The sequence below is a fragment of the Condylura cristata genome, unplaced genomic scaffold, assembly GCF_000260355.1.
Source record: "Condylura cristata isolate star-nosed mole 26May11 unplaced genomic scaffold, ConCri1.0 scaffold00039, whole genome shotgun sequence".
NCBI lineage: Eukaryota > Metazoa > Chordata > Mammalia > Eulipotyphla > Talpidae > Condylura > Condylura cristata.
Window position 1 is genome coordinate 6,427,128 of NW_004567140.1, and position 11,133 is coordinate 6,438,260.

Genomic DNA, 11,133 nt, shown 5'->3' on the forward strand with positions numbered 1-11,133 from the left:
CAATATTAAAGTCAATACATGACAAACTCCTGTAAAGCAAAATAAATTATTCTAACATTGTACAGTATTTCCAAAGGTAGTTAAAGAAGCGCTATAGACCTTGCTTCACTGTATGCTGAACAGATAAACTGTTCTACCATGAACACAATCCTAGAGTTTTAGGCTTTAAGGCATGCAGCTTGATGTGCAGGATAATTTCACAAAATGCAAATCATCCTATTTTAATAAGATACAGTGTCAGAATTAACTGCAGTCTTTACATGTCAGTGTTCCAGAAACTTTTAGACTTTGGCTATAGAAGCAATGCCATAGTGTTACACAATACTTATTTCTTAAAAAAATACATGTATTCATGTCCATGAATATCAAACTCAAATTTCTATTAAATATATTTTATATAATATTACTCAGAGCACCTTGCTGTACAATAAAAAAAGATTAAATAAGTGTCTATGAAAACTAAAAATATAATAAGTCTCAATAGAGAAGCCTGCTTGTCCTTGTCAAGCCAAGTACATTGCGGGAAGATACAATGTAAACATGGGTGCCATCATTTGCTTTGTGAGAAAAGACGAGAAAATAAGAAGGAAACCATCGATAGCTACTTCCAAAAGGCTGCAGGTTGGAAAACAAAGGCTTCCCACAGTGTCACTACACTGCACTGCTGGACACAGAGCTCAAGGCTACAGACCACTGGGAGACAGGCGGGTAAGAACACTGGACACCAACAACACCCTCTGGACTAGCGGAAAATGACAGAGCTCTGAAAAGTATTATTTATAAGATCGAATACATCATCTCCCCCCACCACCCGTCCCCACCTTTGCTGCATCTGGTAAGTTCCTTTTTAAAAACGATTTCATCACCAAATTTTATGACTAAATGTTCAGAGCAGAAAACATACTATGAGTGTTACATGGCAAAAGACCTAGTGCTAATACAAGAAATGTTACTCCTAAAAAGGGAATTCCTGCTGACTACTTGGACACCTTTTTGACGATTAAAGTTGCATATTTAGTCTTCATTATTACTTTCAGCATACTCAGCTGTTCTTGGTAGAGCACTATGAGCTTAAGGCGTGCCACCGGCGGCCACGGGACGGGAGGACAGCCTCGGTGAGTGGCTCCTCCTGTGTGGCCAGGAGAAGGCTCTAGCGGGTATTTCAGGCCAAAATCAGAAGAAAGTTTAAAGGCTTTGAACTTCAGGGCTATTCTAGATTAATTTTTCTCACGAGTTATGGAATTTTAAAATCCATGATTGCAAATGGAAAATTCAAGTATCAATGAGTGGATGTGGTATAAGGAAATGAAAAAAGTTATTTAGAAATCAATTCACTATTGAAATTTTGGGGGTGTTTCTGTTTGGTATTTCCCAAATGATTACAGAAAACCAGGGAAGATTTATAAAACAAAATTCTCCTTAGGTTAAATTTTAGAGTAACAGATCTGACAAGGGAACACTGAGGAACAGCTACCAACAATGGAAAGACTGATGGAATGGCAATGATGAGCAGTAGTGGAACCACTGAAAACATTTTATTTCAATTTGAACTGAAATATAAATGTGCTTTAATTCTGAAAACAAATGAATATAAATCCACATATAGTGGAACTGGGGAATACAATCTAGTGTATATAAATTCATTCTACCCTTCCAAAATCAAATATCAGAAATGGGTTAACTTTCATAAATAAATTAATAAAACTACCTGAATTAAACAACTGCAAAGTTATAATCAATTTTGTTTAAATATCATCATCAAAATGAGATTAAAAAAAAAACAACAAATCAGACAATGTTTCAAGATGCCTAACTAACTGTTTTAAATAGTCCCCAATGCTTTTTTGAAAAGGTTAATTCATTTCATTCTTAGCTAGACCTTGGGAAGAGAATTCTTTCCTAAAATATATCTTTCTTAAAATACACCCAACCCGGGAAATTCTCTATTCAATCCCAAGTTGGTCGGTGTCACAGCTTCAGCTCTAGAGGTTAGGATCGAGTTGAGGAAGAGCACCACAGAGATCGTGCCTGCTTGGCGCACCGGCCTCCCACGCGTAGGCAGAATTGATTTTAACATCACAATGCACACACAAATGATGAGAAATACAAAACAAACCAAAAAGTCTTGTTCTCGTCACGTTGAAATACATTATAATACAAATGTGTAATGAGTGAGATTATGTGTATTTGATGATGAGTTTTAAAGCAAAAGCACTTTTAGTTGGTTTTCCTTACACTATTGGCACACTAACAAAATGGAATTTTCCTAAAGAGGAGAAACCCTGTAGAAATGCTGTCTGTTATTAAGTATTTTAGAAACAACCTGAATTTTGACTGTATTTCAATCACATTTGGTTATACCTCTTACATTAAGCATAACTAAGTTAACAAATGCCAGGAAGTAATACCTCAATAGTGATATTCTTTTTAAGAGGCTTCTGAATTTCATCCTTCTTCCCCCAAATGATGTTTGTTTAAGAGTTCAAGCTATTCATAAGGTCCAAGGATCAAAGGCCAACTTTCACTTTGCTGCTTTAACACTTTTCAGAAGACAAGCTTGGTCTGGCCTGCAGGAGAGCCAGAGGCCCAGGAGCCAGGGACCGCATGCGGACGTCGTTATACACTCTGGAAAGAAGTGACGAAGCTTTCGACAGATCTTGAGATCTGGGTCGAGTCTGATCAGAATTGACCTATTTCCTCCTTTGCCCATAAGAAACTCATTGTCAGTTTAAGACATCTACTTCTGAAATGTCTACTTACAATCCAGATCTGGATTTAAAGGTCTCGTTTTTCTTTTCTAAGGACTAAAACATGTCTTTGCGTGAATAGGTGACTAATTCCTACTGGTTTGGGGAAAGACTTCGACCGCTTCGAAACCCTTTACTCTCCCCTGCTGACTGTTGGTAACGCGCTTGCGCAAAGCCCTCAGCAGCTGCCTCCCAGGGCTCACCTCAGGCCTGTCACTCTGCAGCTGGCCTGTCGAAATCCAGCATGAACAAAACAAGCTCTGCTTAAGACTATGACATTTTGTAACAAATTTTAGACTAGTTCCTGCAAAGTCCGTTCTCAACTCTTTTACTTGCATTTCTATACTATAAGAAGCTTTTAGTAATAAATACACTCAATACTAAGAAGAGGTAACAGGGTGAATACAGGACTACATTTCTGCTTCCTCCTCAACCCACTGCCCCTTACTCAACATAAGTATTTACTGCTTATCCATTTGGAATTCCTTTGATTACATTAAAAATCTGGTTCCAAAGGAAATGACACCTGTCATTTCTCAAAGATCACCCCAACTATTTCTTCTGAGTCTAGTAAGCTACTTGAAAATGCAAAAGTAAAACTGTTTTCCTCTTCAAGTAATTATTCCAACTAATTTGTGTTTAGATTTGTGCTGTGGTCCTTATTTAGGATGATGTTTACGATTTCACCCTCATGCTCTTTCATGTGATCCAAGAGATTTTCTTTGCTGGTAGATTCAAAGCCACAAATGCAGCAACAGAAGAGTAAAACACAATACTCCATACCGGGAGGGGCGAGGCTGGAGGCTTTTTCTACGCTAGATGAGGTATTACTTGTAGGGCTCAGTTTCTCACTCTCGTTGGGACCTATGACTTCACTGGTGGTCTGGGAACTCAGCTCTGAGGATGACACCAAATTTTCTGAACTTCCATTGACAGGATCGGCTCTTTCTTCACTGCTGTTTACTAGAGTCTGTCCAGGGGTTTTCCCTAGAACTCTTAAACAAAAGAAAACACACCAAACTTTGAGTTGGTTATACTGCAGGAATAATAAATTTAATCCTAACTTGAAGTCATATACAAAAATAAAGGGAACGAGTCAGAACAAATACCTGCCACTTTGTGAAATTGCGTCGTTAATAGCCTTGTTTACTTGTTCGTAGTTATAATTTTGGTCACTTGCATGTTTCCACATATGGGACTTCAGAGACGGAGGGTGGCTGCACACATAGCCACACAAAGAGCATCTGAAAGACATGTTTGAGAGCATCAAGATCCCATAACACGAGTTTAAAAACTGCAATCATTTTGTAACATTAAATTCCGCTTAAGCTTTACTAGGCATTTCACCAATTCACTAACTCCAAGACGTCACTAACTCCAAGAAATGTACCAATTTCAGAGAGGCTAAAATGTCCTAAAATGGATGTACTAGAATCAATGAAAAAGAATTTTATATTATAAAGAACTTAAAAGAATTAAGAATTAAGATAAGCATCCCAGATTATTTTAGCTACTATAGCCCTTGGGAAGACTGCTAAGATAGAAAATCTTTGCTCTAAATTACTTAAAAACACAGGAAGAAAACCATAAAGTCAAGACTTTATTCCATTAAAAAATGTATTTATTTATGATTACAAGAAGTGGGGCATAGGCCAGAGGTGTGTGTGTGTGTGGGGGGGGGGGGGGGGGATGGGGAGTTGGGATGGAGAGGACGCACGAGAGACAGACAGGGGGAAGAACAGGAGGATTTATTGAAATACCCTACTAAGGAGAGCAGTGGGCAAGACAGGAGAGGTCTGCTGCAGCATGTGGGTCAGCTCCCTGGCTGCAGTGGCTGGAGATAACTTGCTAGTGCTGAAACTTAACCCTTGCACCACCAAGGAGGTGCCCCTATTCCACTTTGTTTCTTAAGGAAAGTGGAATTAATTTTCCTAATGAGGGACCTCCCTAGTGGCACAAGGGGTTAAGTCTCAACACTATGAAGCTACCTGCAGCCACTGACGCCTGAGTTCGATCCCCGGCCAGGGAGGGACCCACAGGGCTCAGCAGACCTCTCCTGTCTCCCCGCTGCTCTCCTCAGCAGTGGATTTTAGAAGATCGGTCTGTTTTGCTCCCCACTCTGTCTCTGATGAATTTTCTTACCTTCCAACCTCTGGCTTGTACCACAGTTCCTGTGTGCATAAATATTTAAAAAATTTTCAACAAGAATTGGGCTTATATGTAATCTATAGAATGTGACAATAGTTGTCTAAAGGCTTCAAAAATTAAGATGTCATAAAAAAGAAAAATTTAACCTGTTTCCATTCAAAATAATAATTGTTTCACATAACTGGGTACATCTAGTAAAACCTGAACTCAATGAAGTGATTAAAAAAATTACACAATCTTTTAGAGTATTTTTAGGATTATCCCCACTCTCTTGGTTCTTCCTTTTACTAGTAACCTCTTGCATCTATATGAAATATTTGTTATAACCGATGAACTAACATTGATACGTTAATTACTGTTACCCAAAATCTAGTTCACATTTTATGTTATACAGAGTTCTTTGTCTGGTATCCACCATTACATTGTCATACTAATTTCCCTCTTTAAAAGTCCTCCATGCGGCCCTCCCTGGTGGCGCAGCGGGTTGGAGCACAGCACTGGGAAGCTAAGGCCACTTCAGCATGAGTTCGATTCCCGCCTGCCCCGGAGGCTACCACATGGCGTGGCAGACCTCTCCTGACCCGCCCGCTGCTCCCCTCAGCAGTGTGCTTCGTCGATCTGCCTGTTCTGCTCCCCGCTCTGTCTCTGGTGAATTCTCTCACCCTCCGCATCTCTGGCCTGTACCCCAGTTCTGTACAAATAAATAAATGGATAAATCTTTAAAAAAAAAAAAAAAAAAAACAAGTCCTCCATGCTTCACCAATTCATTGCTTTGACAACCTGAAACCCTAGTGACCACTTTCACTTTTTCCATGTCAACCCATCTTGGAATCAGACAGTATAGACAGACTTTCCAGAATGCACCTTTTACTTAGCTATGTACATGTAAGGTTTTGCCACATCTTTTCATGGTCTTATAGCTCTTTTACTATTGCTGAGTAAACTCTATGGTATGGAGTTTGTTTATCCACTAACTTACTGAAAGACATCTGGATGTATCCAACTTTTGGCAATTATGAATAAAATTGCTATAAACATTCAGGGCAGATCTGTGTATGGGTATATACTTTCATCACCTGGGTAATATCTAAGTAACACAATTGCTAAACTGACACAAGCTATGCAACTTCTGTCGACTGACAAATTCTGGATGGGAGGGAGAAGCTCTGAAAAATCAGAATCTCCATTGCTAACTTACGTTACTACCTCCCTTTTTTGTGTAATCATAATATCAAAAATATTCTAAGCAACCATCAGCTTGCAACTGGATTGCCTTCATAAATTGGCTACCTGGCTGGGGCAAAGTATGAGACGCCCCAGGGCAGTTCCTCTGTCTCTGGAGAGGAGCGTCAAGCCCCAGGAGAGATAAGACCCCCCCCCAGAGCATCAAGACTCCTGGGAAGCTTCCTTGGTCTTCTGAAACAAAAAGCAAACCTGTGATAAAACTCCCAAGGCATAAGGACTCATGGACAATTTCCTAACATTATTGACACAGGTTCTGCTTAATGCATGACTATGTGACTTCCTCTTAATTTACCCTTTTCTTAAACAGTCTCTAATTACTCTCTGCAAGTCTTAATTAACCTTTTCCTAAAACAAACACTAGCTACTCTCTGCTAGCCTTAAGTTAGCCATTAGCTTCTCTTTAGACAATCACTGATGACTCTGCTAACACAATTTATTCCTTCCCTAGGACCCCTAAATCCTTTGCCAACAGATCATCTTTTCTCAGACCGCTTATCCTTTGAGTCATAGTTAAACATTGGTATACATGAAAGTTATCACAAATATGTATCATCTAGTATGCCATAAAGAGTCAGGAAGAGGATACATTGTTCCCCTCTTCCTTGAGAACTTTTATGCTGATTTCTTATTAACTTACCTGATGCATTATTGTAATTAACTACTTACTACACAGTATAAGTAAAGACCTGCTAAAAAGATGGGCAGGAAGACTTGCACCCAACTCTGACTCACATGTCTTCCTCACACCGGCTCCCCTTTCCTCCTTCTTGGACACTCCACATGCTGAATCACCACATGCTGAGGCCTTCCCACCCTAGGGCCCTGCCTGTCTTGCCCCCACTAGTCTGTTTTTGGGGCTGGTCCCCAACACCTAAATTATATGGTCAAAGTATGTTTATCTTTTCAGGAAACTGCAAATCTTGTTTTAAAAGATATTTCTTGGTGGTGCAGCAGGTTAAAGCAGCACTAAGAAACTAAAGCCACTTCAGCGTAAGTTTGATACACGCCCCTGAGGTGACCCACATGGCGTGGCAGACCTCTCCTGACCCTCTCGCTGCTCCCTCAGCAATGTACTTGTCAGTCGGCCTGTTCTGCTCCCTACTCTGGTGAATCCTCTCACTGCCCCTGCACTCTGGCCTGTCCCCCAGTTCTGTAAGCATGAATAAATCAATCTTAAAAAAAAAAGAAAAAAAGATATTTCTTTTAGACACTGAATCACAAACTTAGCAAATTAGATAATTTTTATTATTTTATTTTTAAGTTAGATATTTTATATAACTTTTTTCTGGAACAATATGAGACGAGTCAACAATAACTTAACACACACACATCACACACATATCCAAAAGCATTAGAATAAACAAAACAACTACATATGGCAAAAACTAAACTCTCTTAGCCCACCTCCAATTTAACTTGTGGCATGTTCTGAGACCTTATGGCCAAGGCCAATGAACCAAGGCCCCTGACCTCAAGAAATACCAGGTCACTGAGAGGCAATAAGTGTGCAATTCTTGGAAGAATGTCCCAGAAATTCAAGCATATATGCTTGAGATCTTCAATCTCATTCTTAGGCAGAGAAATGAGTCACACCCATAAGACTGACAAAGGTGTCTGATAATGCCAGATTTACAGAGATGGAGAAATGCTGACGCATGTGTACATGGACGCACACACAAGCACTCTGAAGAGTAATTTGATGCTTGTGAACTGCAAGCCCAGTTCTAGGGTCCAGCCAAAAGCTGCTCTTCTGTATGTTCACAAGGACACATAAACAATAGTCACTGCAGCCAGGAAGAGCAAAACACGACATAGTCCCTAACCACTGTTTCCCCAGGGATATAATGGAATGATGTCCACATAATGAAATAGAGTGGTTAAAGTGGAAGAACTCGATCTGTGTTTATCACATAAACCAATGTCAGTAACAATCAGTGAAAAGACAGAGCAAATTATCAAATGATTGGTTTGGAACAACATTTAACCTGTTAAAACGCCAACACGAGTACATATTACTTATTAACAAAAATATATATACACACGTTTGCACGAATACACATCATATATGTAACACGTGTTTAAAGGCCAGGAAATGATACATATCTCGTCAGGACAATGTGAAGAAAGGATGAAAAGGCAAGGAGTGAGGTTTTAGCTGTCCCTATGTTTTATTTCTTTAAAATACTTGACACGTTTTAGTTGTTTCCAAAACTGCTAGCCTACTTCTTTCTGAGAGCTGATAGCTTCCATATAAAGCTACTTCTTACTACTGGGCACACACACATAAACTAATCTTAATTCATTTTATATTGCTCATTTTTATCCGAGATGGAGCACCTTTTGGACATATCTCAACATATCTGTTTTCACTAGATCCATCTCAACAGGGCCAGCAACTGACAATGACTCACAAGCCCTGCCATCGAGTTTGTTGTTCGCATCGCTCATGTATGTGCTATACCATGGGTGACGGTCTCCTACACAAGTGCTCCTGAATGGGTCCCCTGAAAGGAATGACAGCCTAGCACAGGGGTGGCCTGGCCCTGGTCAACACTGATCCAGTGGGAGTGAAACAGCCAAGACTGAAAACTGCCCACTCATTCCCACCCAGGGCAATGCCTTTACATGGGCCAAACTCTCACATGGCAGTTTATAATACAATAACCTTCACGTTTGTATTTTGGAAGACAGACATACACATGAAATCTTGGTGCCTCGAATCATTTATCTCTTCACATGTTTAGACTGCTGACCTGACACCTCCCAGAGAGCTCTCTACCCAGAAAGAGCCATAGAGTACTTGACAGCAAATGGTCCTCTGAAAGAAGTCAGTCTTAGGCAATGAGAATTTCATATTTTGAGAAAGTAGAACAGAAAGTAAATGTCAGAAATTGAAAGTCTATCTTACAGAGTATTTCCAGTGTTACTCAAACCTTTTAAAACTAACACTGGTAGATAGTGATATTTGTGTGTGTGTGTGTGTGTGTGTGTAGAAGAACTGGGGTGTAGGCCAGAGGTGCATGGGGTGAAAGGATTCACCAGAGATAAGAGTGGGGAGCAGAAAAGGCAGATATACTTAAGTACACTGCTGAGGGGAGCAGTGGGGACACAGGAGAGGTCTGCTGTGCCATGTGGGTCACTCCCTAGTTGGGATCAACTCAGCAGAGACAGCACAGACACTTAACCCCTTGACCACCAGGGAGGCTCTGATTTCTCTTTTTTTTTTTAAAAAAAAAATAAACTTCATTTTGACACAGTTTGGGATTTACAGAAAAGCCAAGTTTCTCTTGTTGGTAGCATCATATCTCACGGTGGCAGTGTGAGGAGCCAGTGTGGAGACCAGGACTGTAGTCGACACTTAGCTTTCCCTTGTTTTTACCTAACAAATGTCCATTGTTGTAGGACCTCCTCAAGGATACCACATGACATTTGGTCCTCACATCTCCTTAGGATCTCTTAAGACTTAACAATTTGTCCAACTTTTCCATGTTTTTAATAACTTTCATAGGCTTGAGGAGCATTGATCAGCATTCTGTAGATTGTTCCACAATGGAGGCTTTTCTGATGTTTCTCTTCTGGTTATCCTGGGGCCTATGGACTCTTGGGAGATGGATCACTGTGGGAAAGCACCATGCTCATCACATAAGACTCTCAATGGGGGGCCCTCTCTCTGGTGGCACAAGGATTAAAGCACAGCATAATGAAGTAATCCATAGCCACTGTGGTACAAGTTCAATCCCTGACCAAGGAATGACCCACACGGCACAGCAGACCTCTCCTGTTTCCCTGTATCCCAGTTCTTATATGCGTAAGTAAATAAATCTTAAAAACAAAAAAAAATTCTTAATGTAACTTGATGTTGACCTTGCTGGTCTTGCTGAGGTCAAGTGTCTGCACAGTAAAGTTACTCTTGCCTTTTTTTTTTTTTTTTAAAAGATTTATTTATGTATACAGAATTGGGGCACAGGCCAGAGGTGCAGGGGCAGTGAGAGGATTCACCAGAGACAGAGTGGGGAGCAGAACTGGCAGATGGACAAAGTACACTGCTGAGGGCAGCAGCGGGCAAGACAGGAGAGGTCTGCCACGCCATGTGGGTCAGCTCCCTGGCCCAGGATTGAACTTGCACTGAAAAGGCTGTGGCTGGCTTTGCAATGCTGTGCTTTAACCTGCTGCTCCACCAGGAAGGGCCCTAAAGTTACTTTCTTGTCCCCTCTCTCCATACTGTACAATTTGGAAGGAAGTCACTATGTGCAGCCGACAAAAAAGGGTTATGTTGATGACCCTACTTCTGGAGGGTAGGTCATCAACATAAATGATGGAGAATTCTCCCACACAGGAGCCTTTTCTATCTTCAGTCATTAATATATTCAATCATATTTACTTCCTCAAGCTTATTCATATTTTATTATTGATGTCATACTATTAAATTTAAGAATAAAGACACCCCCTAAAGGGCCAAACTTTCTTCCCATTTCAGATGATATAGTGCCCCTATTTCCATCACATTCTTCCAAACACTTCCTATTGTAAACTATGAATGATAGTGTTCAATAATACCTATCACTCTTCACCTACAACAACTCCTCAGAGTTATGGTTAACAGAGCTTAATACCATTCATTTTACTTCAGAAGAAGATCCATTTTAGGGATCCTAGTTTTAAAATATGTGGAAAAAAAAGACAGAAGCTCTGTGGGTCATAGCCCTTCCACAGAGCTACAGATACAGTGCCTGAAGAGTGATGATAAAAAGACCTGCTGGTTAGCAAATTAAGCACATAGTAAATATTGAAAACCAGATAGACACAGAATGCTACAGTATAGGGTCATCGAATGTATTTCACTAGTTATGTGGTCTGTCAGGCTTCGCTTAGATACTGAGCCTACAGCTTCCTCACTGTGTCATACCCACAAAGCCCAGGGAGAGTTAAAACAAATTCTGCTAAAGGTGCAAAAGTTCTGGCCCTCCCTGGTGGCGCAGCGGGTTTAAGTACT

General features: G+C 40.4%; 1 protein-coding gene across 2 annotated transcripts in view; it reads right to left on the bottom strand.

Moving 5' to 3' along the window:
- ZNF507 (zinc finger protein 507) overlaps positions 1-11,133 on the bottom strand; it is a 27,536-nt gene continuing 16,403 nt past the window's right edge. For both annotated transcript variants that reach the window (XM_004693599.2, XM_012733215.1), the window contains 2 exons: positions 3,857-3,991; positions 1-3,742 (listed from right to left, as the gene is read on the bottom strand). In XM_004693599.2, coding sequence (XP_004693656.1) covers positions 3,376-3,742; positions 3,857-3,991 — 502 coding nt within the window. In that variant the 3' untranslated portion in view covers positions 1-3,375. The remainder of the gene's footprint in view (positions 3,743-3,856; positions 3,992-11,133) is intronic.